The sequence below is a fragment of the Belonocnema kinseyi genome, chromosome 5 (assembly GCF_010883055.1).
Source record: "Belonocnema kinseyi isolate 2016_QV_RU_SX_M_011 chromosome 5, B_treatae_v1, whole genome shotgun sequence".
NCBI classification, from domain to species: domain Eukaryota; kingdom Metazoa; phylum Arthropoda; class Insecta; order Hymenoptera; family Cynipidae; genus Belonocnema; species Belonocnema kinseyi.
In genome coordinates, this window is record NC_046661.1 from 89,009,506 (window position 1) to 89,035,742 (window position 26,237).

The 26,237-nt window shown below is 25.1% G+C and overlaps 1 protein-coding gene across 1 annotated transcript in view; it reads left to right on the forward strand.

Moving 5' to 3' along the window:
* Positions 1-26,237, forward strand: part of LOC117173770 (octopamine receptor-like) — a 184,605-nt gene that overhangs the window by 31,784 nt on the left and 126,584 nt on the right. Inside the window, exon 5 of the mRNA XM_033362412.1 lies at positions 5,919-6,250. Coding sequence (XP_033218303.1) covers positions 5,919-6,250 — 332 coding nt within the window. The remainder of the gene's footprint in view (positions 1-5,918; positions 6,251-26,237) is intronic.

Sequence of the window (26,237 nt, forward strand, 5' to 3'; positions counted from 1 at the left end):
AATTTTTCAAAAGAAAAAGCATTAAAAATTTTCCTATATCTTATAAAAGACTTCTTCTTTTAAAATCTTCATAAATCTAAGTATGAAAAAAAGGGTTTTTACAATTTTTAAAATCCCGAGAAATATATTTTAAACTGACAAGTTTTTCTAAAATTAAAAAAAACTCATTCATAATTAAAATAAACTGCCTTCAAATCTTCCTGATTCTTTCCTGATAATTTTATCATTTATATAAAATGTTTACTAATAGATTTTAATATTCTCTTTGAATTAGTTTTATAAAAAAACTTTTAAAAAAGCTGATAAATTTTTTTTCCGCTATATTCAAAATTGTACATTTTGCTTTAAATTTATTCAAATATTTTGTAATCTTTTCAAAACTTCTAAACATCTTTTAATATAATTCAAAAATTTCCGTAAAGTTTTAATATGATTCTTCAGAATTAAAATCAATGCCTTAAAATCTTCCGGATTATTTTTTAAACAATTTTAGAAATCTTTAAAAATTGAAAAAAAAAATTTTAAAGATTAAAAGAAAATCAATATTTAAAAATAAAAATGAGATTAAATTTTTCTTGGGATCTTTAAAAAATGTATGTTCTTTTGAATCCTTTTAAAATTCTCATAAAGCTTCTTTATCCGAAATCTTCACAAACCTAAATTAAAAAAAAAATTATTCGGTATATTTTCGAAATGCAGAAAAATATCTTTTAGACTTATTTCAATGTTTCTTAAAATTTATTTTAAAAAATTTCTAACTGAACAAATTACCTTAAAAATTTCCAGATTCTTGCTTAACAATTTTATTATTCTTTTCAAAACTTCTTAAATATTCTCTAAGAATAAAATTTTCAAAACAAGAAGTATTTAAGTTTTTCTGAAGAAATCTAATAATTTTTTTAATTGCTTGCAACATTTCAAAATTCTCAAAAAGCTTCCAATTTATTTTTAATTTTTGGAAATCTGTATTTTGTTAAAGAATTTTTTAACATTTTAAAATTATTTAAAGCTTTTAATTATCTTTAAACCTGATTATAATTTTCAAATCTTCTAGATTCTTTTTTTTAGTAATTTTAAAAATCATTTCAAAGGTTTTCAGATATTTTTAAATTTCACCCTCAAACTAATTTATTGAAATAGAAAATTATTTTATATTTTAAGATATTTTTCTTATTCTTAAAATCTTTAAAAAACTTCTGAAATTTTCGTTTAAAATCTTTAAAAATATACCATTTGTTTTTAATTTGTTTTAATATCTTCAGGTCTTAAAATATGTTTGAATCTTTTGCAAATTTCTAAATATTTATTAATCTTACTCAATTTTTGTTTCAAATTTTGTAATTTTGCAAAATTAAAATTGAAAAAAAATAATTCTCATACAACCTTGCAGATTCTTTTCGACCACATTTTTAAATATTCAAAATCTAAAATTAATCTTTGAAAATAAAATCGAAATCATTTCAAATTTTCTTTAAAATGTTCTTGTTGCTATCAGTATTTTTTTGATTACCGATACTGTCAATTTTTTTTATTATTGTCAACAAAAATTTAGTTTTCAACCAAATTCTTTCTGCCTCCACAAAAAAGGAAAATATTGAGATTCTGTAAATCAAATAAAGAATTCACAGCCACTGGGAATCCTGAACTTTGGAGAGTAGTAAACTAAAAAAGTATAGAAAGATTCAGATATGAGAATTTTTATTGTTTTACCGTTTCTGATGCTTGAAAAAGATGAAAAGTTTTCAGCAGTGGCCTCGGGTGTCTAATAATCGTTGGCGATACGAAACGGAAAAAATGTGTTCAAGGGTGTTCTGGCTTACGACCTATACATGTGGAATTGTGTAAGTTTTAATGACAACTGCGATTGTCGGATTTTTAGTGCCGAAAGTATTGTACTGTTCCTTCAGCTATAATTTATTTTTAATTTTCATCATACGAAAGTTTCAAGTGAAACTTCGTGAAACTATAAAAACTATATTTTGATAGAAACCAAAAAAATTAAAATCCAACAAAATGGCGTCATTTTGAATTCTCTCAACAAAGAAAAAGTACAAATTTTATCGTCAGATGTGTTTGCACTTTAAGAACTGTGTAGGTTTTTTTATTCTAAGCATTTTCGAGTTGAAAAAAAAATTAAATCGCGTTTTTGAATTTGCTAAACAAAGAAATCTTCTAAATTTTTTTCCACAAATTCATTTAGACTTTTAGAACTGTGTGACCTGATTATTTCACACATTTTCGATCTTCGGACGAAACCAGAAAATCAAAATCCAACAAAATTGCGTCATTTTGAATTTTTAAACAAAGAAAACTTCTACATTTTTTCTCAAATTTGTTTAAACTTTGACAACCGTCTGACCTCATTATTTTACACATTTGCGATCTTTCGACGAAACGAAAAAATTAAAATATATCAAAATGGCGTAATTTTTAATTCGTTAAACAAATAAAAACTCTATATTTTTCCCAAATGTGTTCAGAATTAGAAATGTCTTCAGATCGTTATTTCAAATATTTTTATTCTTCACCATAACAAGAAATTAAAAGCCAATGAAATAGCATCAGTTCAAGTAAACCTAACAAAAAAAACATTGGAATTTTTTTTCTCAAATGTGTTCAAGCTTTCAGACGTTTTTAAGGTCATTATTTTACAGATTTTGGATATTTCACAGGTACCAAAAAATCAAATTTTCTTAAGATTACTGGGAAAATTTTAAATAATTTTTTATTTTTATTTATTAATTTTAGGATGATATTTCAAACGATTGGGAAATATTTCGAATGACTTTCAACATTGCCAGATCTAGAAGATTTAAAAGTTCTAATCATTTTAAAAAATCATCAGAAGATCTGCAAGTTTTGAAAATATTTAAAAAGGTTTCAAAAAATTGGAACCAAAAGGTAGATTTTGACAACTAAAAATTTAAATATTTTTAAAAGATATTGAGAAGGCTCAGAACTTCAATGATTTTGAAAACATAAAACACAATTTTTTTAAAAAGAGATACATGAAGATTTTCAAAACAGAAGCATTAAAAAAATTTTAAAAGCATTTGAATGAATTATTTTTGTTGCAAGACTCACAGGAAAATGTAATATTTTTTTCATTTTTTTAAATTAATTTTTTTTAATATTCAAGAAGATTTAAAAATATTTCTTAAATTTATTTTCAAAATCCAGAAGATTTTACGGCAATATTTTTAATAATGGAATATTTTTAAATTTTTCTAGAAACATTGGAGACAGTTTAAAAGATATTTTTATACATTTTGAAAATATTGAAAACAAATTTTTTCATTTATATTCATAAGGAATAAAAAAAAATCTTTTCAAGAATTTTGGAAAGGATTCAAAAGAATAATAATTTTGTTTAATGCGAAGAAATCCTTAGAATACTTTTTATTTCGAGAAATGGATTATAAGATAATATTTGAAAAGATTTCAAACAATTTAAAAACATTTCTTTCATTGTAAAAATATAATATATATATTTTTTATATTAGATACATGAGAAAATTTAAAACTCTTTTTGTTTTGAAAAATTGATTTGAAGATAATATTAGAAAAGGTTTCTGGAATTTTAAACATTTTGTCTACTTTTCAATTAGAATGAACTAATAATTAATTCAAGATAACAAAAATAATTTTTTTAACAATTTATTCTTATTGACAGTTTTTCTGAAATGTTTAACTATTTGTCTATTTTTACTCAAAGTGACTTAAAAATTAATTGATCTTAGCAAAAACAATTGTTTAAACAAATTATTATTTTTCATGGCTATCTTCATCTATATTTATGTCAGATAGTTGCGGTTTCTTCTCAAATTTTTAACTTTCTGTTTTTTTTCTCTGAGTTAGAAAATAATTAAAGTTAACAAAAATAGTTGTGTGAATTGAAATTTAATTCATAATGTTTTTTTTAAACATTTCATTAAATTTTTGTCAATTAAAATTACGGCTTTTTCTTAAAGCGGAATAAAAATAAAATTATGAAAATAACTAGATTTGAATGGAAAAATATTACTTGAACTTGCTTTTATTATTAAAATTTATATTCTGTTATGAAATTTTGAGCAATAATTAATGGAACTTCATTTCTTGATTTTATAAATCAAGTTGAAGATCTTCTTAAATTTTTTCAAATTATATTATTTTAAGAAATTTTAAGCTAGAAACATTGAAAATTGATTTTATTTAACTGAACACTTCTTAAATTAGAAGTTAAATTATTGTTATCTTAAATATAGTTTTAACATTTTTGAAAAGCTTCAGAAATTTATTTTAAAATATTGAGAAATCTAGAAATTGTTTAAAATTCAAAATTATTTTTCAAAATTGTTCCGAATTTCTAAATATACTTTAAAATGAATCAAATTTTTTCTACAATTTTCAGAAAATTCTGCAAACAAACAAAAATATCCTTAAAATCTTCCAGATTCTTTTTTGACATCTTAGGAAAACTTTTAAAATATATTAAAATATTCTCTTAAAATAATAGAAGAATTTTGTCAGTATTCACAATTCATTTCAATTATTTGAAATCACTTTAGATGTTTGAAATTAATTTTGAATCCTTTCAAAACTTCTGAATATCTTTTGAAATCACTCAAATCTTTAAAAAACAGAAAAATATTGCTAAATATTAAATTATTATTCTTTGTCTTAATTACATTTTTTTATTGAATAGTTTATTTATTCATCGAACATTGAAAATTTAATGTACAAATTAAATTTGTTTAAAAAAGAACAATTAACATTGTAGGATTGAAACTTTAAAAGTTTTTCGAAATTTTAATGTTAAAGCCTTTTATGTCAAACCGTTTAGTTTCAAATTGTTTACTTTTAAATATTTCATTTTAATTTACTTGTGTTGAATAAACAGTCAAATAAAGCTAACTACTGAATAATTATTCTTTGTCTTAATGAATTTTTTTATTGAAATTGTTAAAAATTGAATATTTTAGATTGTTGAAAATAGGTTATAAAGCTTTAAAAGGATATTCACATTCTTTTAATGACTAAGACTTTCGAATTAAAATAGTTTCATTTTTAACGTTAAAATCTGGAACTTCGTAAATTTTGATCGGATTTAGGAGCTTTTTGTCGAATAAATTATTATTGACTTTTAATACTTACAGTTGATGTAATAAGAATATTTTTTATACAAAAGTTTCAACTTTAAACGCTTTTATTTTCACTCATTTAAGTCTTCAAGACTGCATTTTAAAATTCTTTAAATTAAAAATGTACGCTTCAAAATAAAGATCTAAAATGGAAAATGCACAGATTTTTCTTCTAGAGATTTTTCCCGGTCCAAAAATAAATTCACTCTAAATCTCCGGTGTTTCGCGGTCTCAAAAAATTCCCGGTTTTCCTGGTCCAGCGGCCACCCTGCACATCCAGAACATCCTTAAATTTTTCTAACAAAGAAAACTTCTATATTTTTTCCTCGAACGTGCTGAAATTTTAAAAACATTTTAAGTCCACTATTTCACACATTTTTTATTTATTATCGAAACCAAGCAATTGAAATCTAACAAAATGGCGTCAGCTTAAATTTACCTAACAAAGAAAACTTCTACAATTATCAATCCAATGTGTTCAAACTAGGAGAACTATTTCAGCTCGTTATTCTTCACATTTCCGATCACTTACCAAAACCAAAAAATTAAAATTCAACAAAATAGCGTCAATTAAAATTTTTTTTTTTTTTAAATCCACAATTTTTGATTATTTATCTTCCAGATTAAAGAACTGCAGTAACATATCATTCTGGACAAATGCAAAGAAAGAAAAGTTCGGTTTCAAATTTAAAAAATTTGCTCAGTTTCTATCTAACGCTACATTTATTCTTGCGCCTCAACTCAGTAGCCAATTTTTCCAGTTTGTTGGAAATTCATTGATCTTTTTCCTTGCAGTGTCAGCGATGTCGAGCAGTAACATAACGGAAAGTCGGATTCCTCTAGAGTACTGGGATCAAAGATCGATCGATCTGGTGGATGAGCGCGAGGGCGTTGCATCAAGTAGTCGATATCCTCGATTTTCCACAGTGACATCAACCGATCTGTCGAACGTCAGCTTATCAACCACGACGCCTTCTTCCGGAAATGCAAACCTTTTGGAAAATCTGATAGTTCCCCTTTATGCGACAATTTTTCTTCTCTCAGTCGTTGGGAATTCCCTGGTGCTGATCACTCTCGCCAGGAACAAACGTATGCGGACGGTGACCAATGTCTACCTGTTGAACCTGGTGCGTATAGCGACACAAAATGATCTCCAGGGACCAAATGCATGCTTTGTGCCCCAGAGATAGATTTAAAGAAAATATTTACTCCACGGAGATGAAGATTTAGTACATTCGACCCAATTCCATTTACTTGATTTTACGATCAGTCTTCCTTTGAAGCCTTCTTTTGCTGGACAAGAAAATGTAAATGCAAGACTTGACAAAGTAAACTTTTACGAGTTTCAAGAATCTCTCCTGGGATTCTAAGGAGATTTTGAATTAATCAAATTGTAGGATTAACTTTCTATTTCTGACGCTCACGATGGAATTCAACAGATAAAAGACTGTTTCAATTTTCGAAACAAAGAAAACTTACAGTTTTTGAGGAAATTTTATGAAACTCTGGGAAATTGTCTATCTAGATGGTTCATATGCTTTTGATTAAATTTAAGAACTTTCTAATTCAAATTCATAAAATGGCGGCAAGTTGAATCTTTTAAACGAAGAAAACTTTTTCAATTTTTAATGTTATCTCTTTAAACTTGAAAAAGGTCAAATTATCAGAATAGAACATTTTTTAAGAAGCAAATTTTAGGAATTCTGTTTTGAAAGATTGCAACTGATTTGAAATAAAACTGACGGGTAAGTGGTTTCTAGTTAGAAATTTTATTAGTTAAGATTTTAAATCTTGTCTCATCTTGTCTCATAATCTAAAATTGTTCCAAATTTATAAATCACCTTTAAAATCCAATGGTTCTTAAATGAAAGTATAAAATGCTAAAAAACCAAAAATAATACAAAAATGGCGAATTTAATTATTCTGAATGATGATACGAAGAATAATAATTATTTTGATTTTTTCTACTAAAAAAACAAATACTCGACAAAAAGCACCAAAAGTAACATAACAAAAATTGTTCCACATTCTAAAACTTGTTTGAAATATAATTATTGTGCTTTGAAATAACCAATTTCAGGTTAAAAATGTTAACATAACCTCACATTGTTCTAAAATTGTCAATCTTCTTTGAAATTTATAGTGTTATTTCCGATGAAAATCAGATTTTGTAAAATCGTAGAATCATGTTGAATTTTCTATAAAATCGAATTATTTTTCATGAAAAATTCTGATTTCTGTTGTGAAATGCCAACATAACCTACAATTAAATATAATTGATTTTAATTTTTTCTTAACATGATATTAAATCAATATTTTTCTAAATATTCGTTTTGCCCTTCTTAAGTTGTGAAAATATACTTAAAAAGGCGTAAATCTTTTTTTTGACAATATAACCTAAATTTGTTAAAATTGTAACCTAAAATTGTCACGCTTTGTAAATATTCTTTTGAATTCAAGTCTTTTATTAAAAATATCGATTTTTGACGAGAAGCAGTAACAAAATCCGAAATTCTTCACAGACTTTAAGTCTTGTTCGAACTTTATTTATTTTTGTTTTAAAAATAAGTTAAAACCGGAATAAAAAGATTGACAGAATCTATATTTTTTAGAAATTTTATATCTTTAAGAGTTTATGATTTTATATTAAAATTATTGGTTTAAATGTATGAAATTGACAATTTAGTTCGACTGTTAATTATTTTCGTTTTAAAACAGCAATTTTCGGATTAAAACGCTAACATAACCTAAAATGGTTGAAAGTTGTGAATCTACGTTAATTTTTTTATAATAAAAATCACAGTTTCTGCCGAAAAACACTAAGATAATCCAAAACCGTTAAAATAGTTCTTATTTTATTCAAAAATTTAATGATTGTTCTTCTAAAGTATCCATTTTTGGCGAAAAATGCTGACGTAAACTAAAATTATTTAAAAATTATGGAACCATTGAACTCTAATAATTTTTCTTTAAAATAACCGATTTCCAGTGAAAACCGTTAACATAACCTAAAACTGTTAAAAAATGGAAAAATTGTTTCAATTTTTATGATTTTTTTTTAATAATAGTTTTTTGCTTAATACATGACTCAAAAAGTAACATGACTTAAAAAGCTATAAGTTTTAAATTAAAAAAAAATTTCTAGTAAAAAGGCCAATTTTTTCCCGAAAATAAATAAATAAACCAAAACTTTTGAACAATTCCTGCAATATGTAATTAAAAATATCAATTTCTGTTTCAAAACGGTACTCTAATCTAAAAAAAATCACAAAACCTAAACTTTTTAGAAACTTAAAGCCCTTTTTATAAAATACATTTTAGAATTCAACTAAAGGGGTGCAGTTTTAATTTTTAAAACAAAGAACACTTTTGTAATTTTTCCCGGCATTTTTTCAAATTCTAGGAACTATTGTAGCTGATATATTTGTATGAATCTCATTATTTTACACATTTTCAATTTTCATCGAAAACAAACATGTGAGAACCAACAAAATGGCGTCATTTCGAATTTAATTAACAAAAAAAACTTCTCCATTTTCACCCCAAAAATGTTAAAACTTAGAGAATTTCGCAAGCTTATTATTTTGTACATTTTAGGCCTTTTATGAAACTAAAAAATCGACATCTAACAAAGTGGCGTAAGTTTAAATTTACCTAACAAAGAAAACCTCTACAATTTTTTCCGAAATGTGCTCAAACTTTAAGAGCTATTTCAGCTCATTGTTCTGCACATTTTTTATCCTGGATCGAAACAAAAAAAATACATAATTCAACAAAGTAGCGTCAGTTTGCATTCATTTGAAAAAAAAACTTCTACAATATTTTCTCGATTTTTTTCAGATTTTCAGAATTACTTCAGTTTGATATTCTACATATGTTTGATCCATGCTCAAGATGGAAAATTAAAATCCAACAAAATGGCGCCATTTCAAATTTGCTAAACAAAGATTCTTTTGTATTTTTAGCTCAAATCTATTAAAAATTAGAGAATTTCATGAGGACATTATCCTATATATTTGAGATATTTTATCGAAAACAAAAAATTGAAATCCAACAAAATTACATCTGTTTAAACTTACCGAACAATGAAAACTTCTACAATTTTTCCCAAAACGTGTTGAAACTTTCATACCCATATCAGCTCATTATTCTTCACATTCTCGATCACTTACCAAAACCAAAAATTTAAAATTCAACATTTTGAAAGCAGTTTGAACTTGATATTTTTGTGATTTATTTTGCTCATATTATTGATTTTATTAGTGGTTAAAGTTAAACAAAATTGAATAATAAAAATGGAAAATTGAATAATGAAAAAATTAATAATATTTAAGAATTCAATGGCAAAAATATTTAAAACATATACATAATTGTTGCAAAGTAAAGAATCTTTGTTCCTTTGAAATCTTAAAAATTTCAAGTTTTGAAGAAAATATTTTTAAAAAGTAGTGGCAATTGTAATTAAAATGTTTGAGGGAATCATTTGGAAAAGGGTCAATGACACGAATGATAAATGAGAAAATGGATTTGATATAATGTGTATATTTATTTTAATTGAACCCAACATGATACATACATTTATACAGTTCAATAATTTATTTGTTTCTTAATCTTGAAAGCTTTTTTCTCGCTGCATTCAGTCCCTAATAATTTTATTTAAAAATTTAAAGGAGATTTTGAATTAAATAGTTAATTATATTATTGCAAACCTCATTTCTAAAATAAAGAGACTATAAGCTATTAAAATATATACACAAACGTACTGTCCTCATGACGCACAGTTGGAGGAAATGCACTTTTTTCATTCAACAATGTCCAGTCTTCAATTTTCTTGCGATTTTCAATTTTTCTGTTTTAAATTAAAGATCATCAAATTCTATAGATCTTGACTCTCCGAAATTTTGTCTGGTCTATTTTTTTATTAATAATTTTTCCAGTGAAAGTATGTACAAAGTCTTATTATCCAGGAAATTTTTTTTTGCTAAAAGTGCTTCCATTAATGTAGGAATGACATTTAATAACAAAAATAATTTAAAAGTTTATAATAACCACTGTGATAAACAATTTTGGTGTCGAAATATTAGAATTTGAGATTTTTCAAATTATAATTTCATTCAATGGCCATAACGAATTCAGGTATTCCTTAAAATAATAAATATTTAATAATATTTGATAAAATATAACAATTTAAATTTTTGTAATCAGATAAGATAAACAAATTTTTAATGTTTACCCTTTCGCATAGAAAATTTTTTTTGCACGTTAAATGTTTTAAACTATTGGACGAATAACTGCTAGTCACAAAAATATTAGAAGAGTTAATAATAACCACTGTTATTAACAATTCTTGTGACAAAATATTTAAACTTAAGATTTTATCAAATTAAAATTTTCTTTGATGGCCAAGTCGGTGGGTTATTGTCAAAAGATTTTGTATTGAGTGAATCTTAGCATACACATTTTTTATGTAAATTGTTTATTAACATGAAAGTTGTTATATTCCACTAAATATGATCAAAGATACATTTTTTAGGAATATTCGTAGCCATTGTAGCGATTAAAGAAAATAAAAAGTTTGATAAAACCTTACATTTGAATATTTTGTCACGAGAATTATCCATAACAATGGTTATTGTTAACTTTTTACATATTTTGGTGACTCGCAGTTATTCGTCCAACAGCTTAAAATATTTCCATTGTAAAAAAAAATTTCCATGCGAAAGGACCAAAATTTTGAATTTCTTTATCTAATGTATTTACAAAAATTTAAATTGTTATATTTTATCAAATATTATTAAATACTTATTGTTTCAGGGAATACCTTAAGTCTTCCTCGCGCTTAAAGGAAATAATAATTTGAAAAATCTCAAATTATAATATTTTTGCACAAGAATTGTTTATAACAATAGTTATTATAAACTTTAAAATTATTTTTGTTATTAAATGTAATTCCTAAATCAATTTAAAGCACTCTTAGCACCAAAAAATTTTACCGATAATAAGACTATTGGTTTATTTGTTTATCAAATTTGTTTCCAACAAATAAATGAAATGATAAACAAATTATTTGTATTTTATGAGTCCCTAAACATTAATTTTAGACAATATAAAGTTTTCCTGATGAGTTATCAAAGCGTGAAAAATTGGTATGTACAAAATTTCAGTTTTTCCATGCTTTGAGTAGAAAAATTATTAATGAACAAATAAAGAAGACAAAAGCTCGGAGCGTCAAGCTGAACGAAAAAAGTGAATTTCCTCCTACACTCCGTCATGAGTACGGTACGTTTGTTTATAGAGTTTAATAGTTTATAGTCTGTTTATTTTAGAAATGAGGTTTGCAATAATATAATTAACTATTTAATTCAAAATCTCCTTCAAATAAAAAATTTTAAATAAAATTATTAGGGGTTAAATGCAGCGAAAAAAATTATTATTCCCTCCATATACAATATGCGTCATATATTTTTATTAATTCTTCTGATCATGTATATGTTTTAAATATTTTTGTCATTGAGGTCTTTAGCATTATTAATTTTTTCATTAGCTACATTAATAATTTAAAGAAAAAATAATTTTGTTTATCTTCAACAAATAATAAAATCAATAATATGAGCAAAATAAATCACAAAAATATAAAGTTCGAACTGCTTTCAAAATGTATCTCAAAATTAAATTGTATTCATATTAAACTACATATTTTTATGACTTTTTCTTTTTTTAACTAATTAGTAATAGTTAGACTTATTTTTTCATCAATTTTTTTTTGTTTATTTGCAAACAGCATCAAGTTTTTAATTATTTTTGCTTTTTCTTAATGCAATTCAATGAAAAAGACAGACCCACTTTTTGCGGCGCCATCTGTTGGATTAGTTTAACTGACAATTCCCCTCCGGATCGTAAGAAAACAGAAAAGTCAGTTTGCATTTATCTAAGAAATAAAAGTTTTGCAATATTTCCTTAAATGTTTTCAGTCTTTGAGACTTTTCTTAAAGTTGTTAACAAGATGTTAACATAACCAAAAATTGTTCAATATTATGAGCATTAATAATTTATTATTTTTTGTTTAAATCTATAAATCTAATATTCATTGAGTGTTTTCTTTTTCATTATTTTAAATTAAATCGTTCTGATATGAATGGTCGATAACTGTGAATTTCCTAATGGTACACTTGTGCGAACATACCTCGGAATAGTGTAGCGAGAATTGTGTGATAAAACATTTATTTTGAACCGGATTCTTATACGATGTTGCTGAATCCCACAAATAAAATTTTATTTGTTTTTACGCGAACAAAGTAGCGCAAGAAAGTTTTTAAATTTATTTTATAATGACTTTTAGTGACAGCAGTCATCAATTTCTTTGTTAAGAGCCATTTATAAAGTACAAAAGAACTACAAAAAATACATTAATTTTAAACCAAATATTTCAGTTTTGAATTTAAAAGGATAAGTTCTAAATAAAAAAAAAATTAAATTAAATTGAAAGAAATAGAGAAATAGAGAAATACATTTCTGGTTTAAAAATTAATTTTTAATTAAAAGAAAAACATTTTCAACAATGTAGTCAAGTTTTTAACCAACGAAATTAGTTATTGACTATAATGAATAATTTCCTACACCAAAAAGGATAGTTTTTAAATAGTTGAAATTTAAACCCAAAAGATTAACTTTCTACCAAAGAATTCAAATTTTTAGTTAAATAAAGAAATTTGTAACCAAAAATATCACAGTTAAATTTTCAATTACAAAATAAATTTGTAGCCAAATAATATAAATTTTGAATATAATAGTTGATTTTTGATGAAAACGGATAAATTTTTAACTGAGAAGGTTCAATTTCTTTCAAAAAAAGATAAATTTTCAACAACAGAGGGATAGTTAAATTCTCAGTTGATGGAATGAATTTTCAAATAAGATTCTGAACCTTAAAGAAAAATTTTTTAACTGAAAGAGACTAATTTTCAACAAAAGACCTTAATTTTCCACCAAATAGTTGAGTGTTTAATTAAAAAATATAAAATTTATTGAACTAATAATGAAAGAATTGGATTTTCTGTTAAAAAAATTAATTTTCAATCTAAAAACAAAATTTTTTAACAAAAAAGTAAAAGTTTTAACCAAAGTGCTGAATTTTTGACAACAAAATTTATTTTCAACGAATAGTGTAATAATTTGTATTTCAACAAATGATGTTTTAATTTTCTATAAAAAAAAAAAACGCTGAATGAAACTAAAAAATACAACCTTAAAAAAATTCTGGTAAAAAATATAAATTTCCAAGCAAAACTAAATAAGCACTAAATTAATTGTCAATAAAAAAATTATTTTTCTACCAAATAGTACAATTTTTAATCAAATAAATCAATTTGGAACTATAATGATGAATATTTAAAAAAAGCTAATAGTTGATTTTGAATTTAAGAAGATACATTGTTCTTTAAAAAAGTCAAATTTTCAACACGATACAAAAATTTTCTAATAAAAAAGATTAATTTTCAACCCAAGGTAGAATTGTTCAATTTTTAGTTAAAAATCTACATTTTCAACTACAACCAGAAAAATATTAAAATAAAGAAATTAATTTTAAACCAAATATAAAACAGTTACAGAAACATTAAAAAAAAATCAATTTTCTCTAAAGATTAGTTTTTTTCCAAATAGAAACATTGTCAACAAAATACACCAATTTTCATCCGAAGGCGATAGAAAATAAACAAAAAATAGAATATTTCGATTTTTAGTTACAAAAATAAATGTTTGATCAAAAAGAATTAAAAAATTTCAATCAAAGAAATTTGTAACAAAATGTTTAAATTGTGAACAAGAAAAAGGGTTGCAAGCTAGTAAAATTTTCCAACAAAAAATCAGGTTTTAACGAAAAATGTAATGGTTGACAATTTAACTAAAAAGTATTATTAATTTTATAATTATTAGTTTTAAAATAGATTAAATTTTAACCGAAAGAGAAGAATTTTCACAAAAAACTAGCTGAATTTGCAATAACAACAAAAAATAACTTTTAAATGTAATTATTAAATTTTCAGCAAAATAATAACATTGCCTTATCCTTCCTGACTTTTTAGAATTGTCTGACAAGTTGCAGTCCTGATTTCATAAAGGGAGACTTTATACGGTTGCAATTTCAAATATTCTATAAAATAACTTTCTACTGCGGTTTTATTATAACCGGCACGTATAAACTTGTGAGAGCTTTCTTTTCAAACAATTTTTTTAACATCGAGCAAGGAAAGCAGGTTCTTGTAAACTCTCAATAAAAGAATTTGGTAAAAAATGTAGTGCAAGAATCATAAAAAGCAAAAAAAGCTGCCATAAAGAAATATTGCTCGCATCGCCCGTATCGTGAAAAATGAAATGAAATAATCCAAACCTTTCAGTACTGATTCGATATTAGCGATTAAATATTTTCTTAAGGCCATGTGATGAGTATAACAGCTGATGAAGTCACTCCTAAGATCAATATTTTTTCATCCATATCGAAAAATAAAAGTTTGAATAACGCGTAAATTTTTTTCGGGAAATGTTAATAATTATTAAAGGATCGTTTGTGGCCTTGCAAAGAGTTGGTGGAAGAAAAAAGTTTATTTATGAAAATAATTATTATCGACGGACAAATTCAGTTTTTACAGCAGAAGTTTGACTTCTCACTTTCTCTGTCGGCAATCATGCAATCCGTTTTACCCAGACACGAAAGAGGTTCGAAATTGTCTACTCGCTGCGCTAGTGCTGCTCTGAAACAGCTGATATGTATGTCGGACACGTGCCATTTAATGATTTCAATTTGTTTATTTGCATCAAAAGTGAAAACATTAGTTGTTGGATTATTTGTGTAAAATGTTCGTGAGCGATTTTTGTTGTTTTGCCCCATTTTGATCCATATGAACCTCATAACTAGCCCATTGACAATATTGCAAATTGCTTGCAGGGTTTGTCGACAACACGGTCGGTATTTCTCCAAAATAGTAACTTTTTTCAGTATTCTAATTATTTAGGACCAGAGACATATTCTTGCATGCCTTTTATTCATCGTGCCAAATTTTTAACACGATATCTCATTCCGTGTGGACGTAAGTTGGGAAAGAAAACTTCCACTGGTATTATCTTCAAAAAAAATTTTTTTTTCAAAATTTCCACCGGAACAAAGCAGAGACATAGACTTTATTACCTCCTCTTTCATTTCCCAAACTTTCAGAGCGATATCTCATTTCGTTTAGACGTAAGTTGGGAAAGAAAAATCGAAGACCAGGTTTGGTCACGTGATCCTCTCGTCACATGGCCTTAAAGGGGAAATTTAGTTTTCGAAAAAAAAAGTAAATAAATTTAATTCCCTTGAAGCTAAGGATTAGTAAAGAGGAAATCTTAAAACCGCAAAATCTTTCATTGGGGGTATTAATCTGCTGCGATTTATTATCTTTCCCAGAGTTTATAAGCGTTTATGAACTCAACCTCCTTCATTCTTTTCTTAAGTACTCCCGTGATCCGATTTTAAGAAAAGAAGTATATTCTCTCGACATGAGTTTTCTTTATTTTCAAGCTTTAAAATTTATGATGTTCGATTTGGATGGTCGTAAATTTGCCCAGCCGACTTATGTTAGCGCCACGGTAGAGCAACTCGTATCCGGGGGATATTTCTTCGTATTTCTCCCAGTTTCCGCCCTCGAGACTTGTAATCTTATCAACTAAATAAGCGCCTCAGGGCTAGCTTGAATTTCCCGTGTCAAAGACACCACTCAAGGACGAGCTAAAAAGTAACCCACTTACAAGATTTTTGATAAATTAGCCCCAATTAAGGTTCTTGTTATACTACAACAGCATAAATTTTCTCAAAGCAATATTTCATTTAACTCTGGGTGAGTGCAATTATGATTTTATACCATTTTTATAAGGTTTCGTCGAAAATTGAAAAAGTTTTCTTTGTTTCGAAGAATAAAATAGCAGCGACTTTGTTTAATTTTAATCAGAGACTTTAAAATTGGTTTTATAGTGTATGAAACCTTATTATTTAATATTTCTTTAAGTTACAAGAGATTAAGTTAGGGACTGCAAAAGTTTTCTTCTTTTTTGTTGAAAATTTAAAGAGCCAGCATTTTGTTTGAATTCAATCTGCGACTTCATAATGGGGCCAAAAACATATAAAACCTTCTAATTAAACCTATTCTAAAGTTGCAAGAAATCAAATTGAAAATTGAAAAAGTTTTCTTTATTTTGAAAATTAACAAAGCTGCAATTTTTTTAAATATTGATCTGTGGAGTAAAAAAGGAGCTTATGGTATATAAAACCATATAATTGAAGACTTCTTAAAGTTACAAGAAATTCTGTTGAGAAGTGCAAAAGTTTTCTTTGTTTGTAAAATCTGAATAGACGCCATTTTGTTAGATTTTAATTTGTGACCTCAAAACAGGATTGAGAACATATAACACCTGACAATTAAACCTATTTTTAAGTTGCAAAAGATTAGGTTAAAAATTAAAAAAGTTTTCTTTGTTTCGAAAATTAAAATAGCTGTAATTTTGTCAAATATAGATCTGTGACTTAAAAACTGAGTTTATATCATATCACTCAAAAAAATCTAACATTAATTGAAGTTCAAAGAAATTATGTTAAGAACTACAAAAGTTTTCTTTGTTTCGAAAATTTAATTAGCCGCCATTTTGTTCCATTTTAACCTTAAACTTCAAAAAAAGGTCTAGGTTGTACTAATGTTCCAAATAAAACCGCCTCTGAGGTTACAAAAAGTTACGTTTAAAATCGTAAAAATTTTCTTTGTTTAAAAAACGTCAGTAGCCGCCATTTTGTCCGGTTTTGACCTACGCGTTCAAAAGTGAGTTGAAAATATATGAAATCTCATAATTAAACTTTTTCACAATTTGCAAGAGATTAGGTTAAAAATGGTAAAAGTTTTCTTTGTTTAGAAAATGAAAATGGCTGCAATTAAAAAGAAAGTGAGAGTAATAGAAACAAAGCAAAATCCAGCAAAATTGACGCTTTATCATGGTTTCGAGAAATTTTGTTAAAAATTGAAGAAGTTATTTTAGGTTCCAAAATTGAAAATGTCACTATTTTGAAAATTTCCGATTACATTTTTGTAGATTTTTCAATATTTGGTACAACAAATTTAGAGGCTTATAAAGTTTTTGAACGGTTGAAATAATAAAAAGAATTTTGTAAGATTCCACGGAAGATTAAAAATTACTTTTACTTCGAAAAAACAGTTTGAAGCGAAATGTGAAAGATATTCAAAAAATTTTGAAATCATTTCCTAAAATTTCGTGTATCGAAGCAATAGAATTTTTTTTTGAGGTTCCTTGGCAAACTTCAAATGACACATTTTTTAATTATGCAGGATTTGAAAAACTTTAAATTATTTTTAAAAATATTTAAAAGTTTGGAAATAAATAATTTTTTAAAAAGAATTTTTCAAAACGAAGTTTTACTTAAAATTTGTGTACATTATGTTTCGAAATGTTAAGAAAAACTTTCAAATGTGTCAACACGCTTTCACTTTTCTCTTTGAATAATTTTTTCAGAGTGAAAAATGATTTAAAATTTTCAGTGTAAACTTACACATTTTTCAAAATTATTTCAACCTTTCAAAATCCTTAAAAAGCTTCTAAATTTTTGTAATTCTGAATATTCAAAAGTCTACACTTTGCTTTAAATTTCTTTGAATACTTTTAAATTTAGGACAAAATTAAAAAAGATTTTCAAAATTGTCACAGGAGTATCTGGAAATGTTTAGAACAAACATTAAAACAAAAAATTTATATATTAAGATTTTGAACAAAAGATCTAGAAGCTTTTCAAGTACTTTGAAAGGTTGAAAAAAAAATTTTATCTACACAACTTTTTTATTTCAACCTTATGGAATTTAGAAAGATTCTACGGAAAATTTGAAATGATTTTTCATTTTGAAAAAAATAATTGAGATAAAATCTTTTAAAATATATGAGAAGATTTAAAAAATTTCCAAAAGAGAATCTGAAAAGTTTTAAAGTTTTGAAATATTCATGGTGGAGTTCAAAAAAATTTTTGAATAAAAAAAATTAATTCAAAGAGAATATTTAAGAAGATTTCAAAACATTTTAAAATTTCAAAAATTCAAAAATGTTTTTCATTTAAAAAAATTTATTTTTGAAAATTTTGATATTTTTTAAAACATTCGGAAAGATTTCCAAAATTGTCGAAAAAGATTCTTTAAGATTTTGAGGCAATTTTTTAATGTTGCAGCATTTCTAAAAAAAATTTAGCGAGATGCGAATAGTTTTGAAAGATATTTAGAAGTTAAAAACAAATTTGGCAAATGATTTAACCTTATAACAAGTTTGAGAATTAAAAACAAAAGGTAGATATCTGAAGATTTAGAAAAAAAATGTAGAACTTTTACAAGGATTTTGAAAGGTTGAAGTAATAAATAAATTTGGTACATATTTTTTCATTTCAACCTTATTTATAACATGGAAAATTTAAAATGATTTTCTATTTTTTACAAAATAATTTAAAGAAAATATTTCAAACCATGAAAAGATTTTTAAAAATTCCAAAAGAGATTCTGGCAGGTTTTAAAACATTTTTTTTTTTAATTTGCAGGATAAAAAGTTTTAATAATTTAAAAAGATGTTTTGAAGTTTTTGAAAAATTTTTTAAATAATTTAAAATTCAAAAAGGTAAAAAAATTGAAACAAAATATAAAATTTTTGGAGATATTTAAATAAAATTATAAAACATTGTAAGGACTTGGAAACGTTTCAAAATTTTAAAGGATTCTAGGTGGAGCTTAAAAACATTTTTTTAGAGACTTCAAAACATTTTGAAATTTCCATAATTTTCAGAAAAGAATCTAGAAGATTCTCAGGCAGTTCTAATAAATTTTAGATATATTTTTGCAAGGATTAAAAGCTCTTGCAGAATTTTAAGAGGTTTAAAGAGGCTAGGAAATTTCTCTTGAGGTCCATAGGAAAATTCAGAAAGTTTATCATTTTGAAAAAGTTATTTTGAAAAATTTGAAAAACTTTTAAAACATTTGAAAAGATTTTTAAAATTGTCAAAAAAGATTTCCTAAGATTTTCAGGCAATTTTTCGAAGATGCAGAATTATCAAACGTTTTTTAGAGAGATGCGAATAACTTTAAAAGACATTTAAAAATGTTTAAAATGATTTTTTTTAAACAAAATAATTAAAAAAATATATTTGTAAATATTTCAAAACATGAAAAGATTAAAAAAATTGCCAAAAGAGAATCGGTCAGGGTTTAAAGCATCTTATTTAAAATTTAAGGATTAAAAATTCTAATAATTTTAAAAGTTGTTTCAAAGTTTATAAAAAAATTGTTTAATAGTCTATTAGATAGTTGCATTTTTATCTAAAAAAAATATTAAATTTCTCTTAAAGCAAAAGATTTTTCATTGCATAACAAAAATTGAGTTTTTATCCAAAAAGGGTTCTAGTGGACTGCAAGATTGAAAATTGATTTTTTTAAACCAAAAAATAAGTTTCTACGAAAGAAATTGAATTTTTAATCTAAAAATACTTAATTCTTATCCAAGAAAGAAGTCATTTCTATTAACGCAGGTGAATTTTGAAATCAAAAAGACAAACTTTCAAAAAAACAGTTGAATTTTTAATTGAAAAGATAAATTTTCATTACAAAAGGATGGAGCTTATCCCAAAACAGATGAGTTAAACAAAAGAAAGACTTTTAAAAATTAGTTAAATTTTCATCCAAAGAAGATTCCAGTTCACTTTTTAAAACCAAAGGATCAAAATAAGAATTGTAAACGATTTGCAACCAAAATTGATCTCTTTTTAAGAAAATTATTAAATTTTCAACCAAAGAATACAATGTATAACTAAAAGGATAATCTTCAGAAGAAAGTTGTTTCAAATTTTCAAAATTTTAAGCTTAAAATATTTCATTTTTAAAGTTTTTAACTCGTCATATTCTCGACATTCTAATCTTTGAAATGATATCCAGGTAACAAAACAATTGAATTATATTTTCTAACCTCATTTGTAACAAAATGTCAATTTTTTCATATCTTTTACAATTTTGAATAATTTCTCTCATAAAATTTCACAATATTTTTATTATAAAAAAATGTTTTCTTTTTTTTATCAGCCTTACCAGAAAAAAACACTATCCAATATATAAACAGCTCAGACGAAAAAATACCAACATAGATTTATAATAAGTATATTTATATTGTTTGTAATAATATAACATTAATTTTTTAAGTTATTAAGTCGAAATTTTTATTATGTTCTTCAAAGAAATCAAAACACAATACCCTCATTCATTCAGGGACGTTAAAAATCTTATTAATTTAGGTAAAAATAATTTAAAATGTAAGGCTAGAGAAGAATTCTTAGTTAATTGTAGAAGTCATAGTTCAATGTTAAAAAATATCACAAATGCTACAAAAAATGTTAAGAATTCTTTTTTTTTAGTTTTTCTGCTAAGATTCATGTCAATTTCATGGTAGATTCGTCTCAATAAAAAATTCGAAACTTCATTTCGTAATAGTAGAATAGAGCAGATTAACATTAATAAACATAAAAACAAAATTAATGAAGGTTTTAAGGACCCTTCGATCATTAATTTTAGTACTGTCACAATTGAGGTGGCGCTCGAAACCGCATAGAAGTATTGTCCAGCCGCGAAAATCTATCTATAAAAAAAGGTGGTCAAAACATAAAGCAAAATATACATTTGTATTCGGCTCAACGGGGCCCACAAATTTTTCTCATGAAACTTTTTAATTCGACAATTATTACTTAAGATAAACAATAAAAACTTAGAAAATCTTCCGATCAAAAATCGATGTTTTGTAAAACACAACTCGCGATTATTCGGCCGTTTGTTGATGAAAATGCTTGAAATTTGCATGGTGTATTGTCAATATATGATTAATGACTTTAAACAACGCGCTTTGTTTGAAAAGCTAATACGTTTGTTTTTGTTTAATAACAAATTGATTGCGAACGAAAACCACGTTTTGCCAACTTTGACCAGTAGGACGGTCATCTAAAAATTGTTAGTTGAAGTAACTTATCGCGAGAAAGTTGTTTACTAGAATTTGAAAAAGTTTTTCTGAAAATTTGAAGAAAATCGGTCAAAAATTATGGAAATGGAAGCGAGTTGAAGTCAACACAGCTGCCTAGGAACAAAGGCCGATAAACGGAACACTGCAGTGGCAGCGAGTGTTGACTTCAACTCGTAGCCATTTCCACAATTTTCGACCGACTTTATTCAAATTTTCAGAAAAACTTTTTCAAAGTCTAACGAACAACTTTTTCGTGATAAGTTACTTCAACTAACATTTTTTCGATGACCCATTGGTCGAAGTTGGAAAAACGTGGATTTCGTTTGGAATCAATTTGTTATTAAAAAAAAAAAAACATTTAAGCTTTTCAAACAAAGTGCGTTATTTAAAGCCATCACTTATATATTGAGAATACTCCACACAAATTTCAAGCATTTTTATCAACAAACGGTTGAATAATCGCGAGTTGTGTTTTACAAAATATCGATTTTTGATCGGAAAATTTTCTAAGTTTTTATTGTTTAACTTAAGTAATAATTATCCAATGAAAAAGTTTCAGTAGAAAAATTTGTTGGCCGCGTCAAGCTGAATGCGAATGTCTATATTGTTTTACGTTTCGGCCACTCTTTTTTTATCGATAGATTTTCTCGGCAGGACAATACTTCCACACGGTTTCGAGCGCTTGTCGAGTCGTTGCATTAGTCATCTCGACGTTCTAAGGTTGGGTGAAAAATTTAGTTCATCGTTTGTCACAAGTAAATAGAACATTGTTTTCAATATTGTTAAAGATGTAGAGTCTAATATTGAATTAATCAAAAACTCTGAGGACTGATACATGCTTAGGCATAGAATTATAAATTCATGACAACATTATGGTGTCACTAGATGTTTCATTTTCATTAAAAAATGTTCCAATAGAGTTAGTTAAAAATAGTGTTTTCAGTAGATGGACAAATATAAAAAATTATACTGACTTACAATAGAATGAATTTGAAAAAGGAATAGAATTCTTGACGACGAAAACAGTTTTTTAATTTAACAATGATTATTATAGACAGGTTAATGGTACTCCTACGGGCTCTCCAATTTCACCTATTTTGGCAGATTTAGTCATGCAAGACTTACAAAATACTGTTACTAATAATTCAGATTTCAATCTGCACTTTTCGAAAAATAATTTTTTAAAATAATTTAAGCTACCAATTTCGGACCAAAAACTTGTAATAAATTAACAGCAGACTCCAAATCCTATAAAAATTTGTTTTTTAAACCAATTTTTGATGTATCAATTTTTAAGGATTCTGAGGTCTGAAGAAAGTCAAGGGTGACATTTTCATTTGGCTTTAGAAGCCTAGTTTATTTTATTATCCTCAATGCAAGCTTTCGTTATTTTAGAAAAATATTATTCGACTTACGGTTGGGATTTCGTGCTTCTACCGAGTGACCCTGGATTAAAGCTGATCCGCTGCACTATTGCAGTTCCCAGCTATTTGTACGACGGCCATGTTCAGATCGGTCCTGGATGCTGAAAATGGACGTTCATTTATCACTCATCGCTTCCAATCGATCTGATAATCCTCTGATGGAACCAGCAGGATATTTCTTGCGGATAGGTTACTTTCTTCCTTCTCTGATGGAACTGTAATCGCAAACAGATACATCAAGTTTTAAAATTTTCAAATAAAATAATATCCAATATTGAAGTTTCTTGTATGTCCTTAGATTCAAAATTTAAAACAATTAGATTTTTTAGTAGCTTATTATTATATTTCAAAAAAAAAAAAATAATTTTTTTATTGAATAAGAAACCTGTTTTTTATTAATGAAGTTTAAATATGGCTCCCGTTCGCGGCATTTTTTCCCAAACTTATAGATTCGCTAAGTTTGCGTGACGTCATTCGTCGCGGGAAAATTCAAACTATCTGAATTGTGTAAATCTAAAAAAAAGTAGAAATGGTTTCCAAACGTACATTTGAATGTACAAATGTCGCTGAACGGCTTTTATGTAATATTACAAAATTATAATTAATAATAATCAGAACATCTTGCGAAAAAATGCGAAACCGAAAACATTTTAGAAAATTCTCTGATGTTTTCTTGAATAATTTTTTATTTTAGAGCATTAATATTCAAATACTAACATTTTAGTCTTGTAAAACGGGTAACATAGGATGTTTTGTAAACTTAATAAAATAGTTTTTCATGTACAAATTTAAAATTTTAAAATTCATCTATTTACGTGAAACAAAAGAAGTCTCTTCTACTATAAAATATGACTTTTTAACAAAATACTTGAATTTTAAACAAATTTATTGAATTTTGAACATAAAAGTTAAATATTCAACCTAAAAAGCCAGAAGATAAATTTCCTTTACAAAAATTAAATTTTCGAACAAAAAATATGACTTTTTAGTCAAATATAAATTTTTCACGAAACTGAGTCTTTTTTACCCAACAAAAATGAAATTTGAAACTAAAAAATTATTTTTTTTACCACAAAAAGTTACATTTTCAACCACAGACGTAACCTTAAAAATACTAATAGAGCAGTTTAACTCTTACCGAAGTAGTTGCATATTTATATAAAAAAAATGAATCTTAAAAAACAGATTCTTTAATAAAGTGATTCAACCAAATCTTTCAAACAAAATAGTAAAATTCTCAATCGAAGAAGAATAATTTTTATCGAAAAAGCTGCATTTTCATAGAAAAAATAAACTTTTACTGAAACAGACAAATTTTGAGATAAAAAAGAAAAATGAAAAACAAATATTTGAATTTTTTGTTAACAGAGACTTCAATTGACTTTCCATGATCAAAATATGAATTCTTAAACAATAAATTGAATTTTGATTCAAAAAAGATAATTCTAGTTGACTTTCCAAGATCAATATATAAATTAAAAACAATAAAATAATTTATAATAAAATAATAATGCAGTGTGTTTTGATTTTTGAAACAAAGAAAGCTTTTACAATAATTGTAAAAAACTGCAATCAGTAATTTCAGTATTTATTATTAAAAAAAACTTTTGTAATTTTTAAACAAATATATTCAAACGCAAAGAACTAGGTATTCTCACACTTTTTTAAAGCAATAAATTCGAAAATAATTAACTGTCAGATGTTTTAATTTTATAAAAAAAGAAAACTTTAAAAATATTGAACCTATCATCCTCAAACTTCGAAAATTTGTTAAACTTGGAGAATTATATATTTTAAAATTTTTTCTAAAACTATAAATTAAAAAATGATAAGATATCTGATGTTTTTATTTTAGAAACAGAGCAAAATTTTACGATGTTTCAATTAAATTTTCAAAAAACTAAATTTAAATATTCAATGAAAAAAACAATTTTTTTCAAATCGTTCAATTTTTTTTCCAAATAGTTGAATTTTATATAGTTAATTTTTTTATAAAACAGTTGAACTTTCAAGAAAAAAGTAAATTAACAACCATTAATTTAAATTTCAAATAATTTAGTTGAGTTTTTAGTTAAAAAAAATCTTTTTTAACGAAAAACAATTATTTTCAACTAAAATTATCAGTCTTCAAGCAAAAAACAAATTTAAGAAAAGTGTAATATTCAACTAATGAATTGAATTTTCAACTAACATAATGAATTTTCAACGAAGAACGTAATATTTGGTATTTAAAGAAACAATTGAATAACAAAAAAATATATATTTTCAACAAAATACTTCAATGCTTAACTGAAACAGAATAATTTACAACCATACAGTTTTAGTACAAATTTTATTTTATTAATTTCGGTTTATATTTTTTTATTTTTATACATTTTTAACTAAATAGTTAATTTTTAAACTAAACTAGATCAAGTTTTAAATAAGAAATCAAATTTTCTATCAAATTGTTTAATTTTTTCATAAAAAATACGAACTTTCTACAAAACAGTTGAATTTGGTACCCAAAAATGTTAATTTTCTATTCAAAACAATTAATTATTAGCCCAAAAATGTTTAGTTAAATTTTTATTGAAAAGAATGAATTTTTAATGAAAAAAAAAAGAATTTTCTTTCAAGAAGTTTAATTTTGCACCAAATGGTTGAATTTTTTACCAAATTGTAGAATTTTCGAGCAAAAAATAAGAATTTACAGCACTGAGAATATGAATTTAAAAAAGGTAATTTACAACCAATAATTTGAATTGTTAACGAAATAGTTAAACTTTTAGTATAAAATAATTATTTTCAACAAAGAAGAAAAAATCGAATTTCCAACTAATTCATATTTGCAAATAGGATTAAAATTTAAAAATAAATAAAAAATGATAAATTCAAACATTATCGGATTAAATGCCAGAATAATAATTAAATTGGCTTTAATGCAGTGTTTAGAAATCCTTTCTATTTCAAACTACTGAGGCGTGAAATTTGGAAAATGAGGTAAACATTTGATTTGAATATTTATTATAACCACATAATCGGAGTTTGGCATAAATGAGGTTTGCTAGTCAGCGAAGCGTTAAATTTGATGCCGATATTTTGTCCATTTTTCAGCTTCAGTTCCAAAGAGAAATACGGTAAAGATTATCAGCAGCTAAATCTATTTCTTCTGATACATGTCAGTCAGTTTTTCGGCGAATAATAAAATTGCAGAAAAATAAAAATACAGAATTTGAAAATTCGCGAAAAATAAAATTGCCGAAAAATAAAAATACCAATTTGTAAAATTCCAGACGAATAAATTTCTCGAATAATAAAATTGCCGAATTATAAAATTACCCAAATTGAAAATAAATTTATTTTATTGATTACAAATACAATAATGAAATATTATTTCTTTCAATTATTTTAAATTTTTTAAATTTTGAAAATTGTATGAATTTAAAATAACAATAATTTTAAATAAAATATTTCTGGGTGACGAATTTTTTTAATGTGCATAGAATTTGAAGAAAAAAATACATAAAGCGTTCGCAGAAATCGAATGTTAAGTTTATATATATTTTGTTTGAATAACGTTATAAGAAACGATGAAAATAGAGAGTGATTTTTTTGGTTCGAGAAGCAAATTTGGTCAAATTTAGAAATT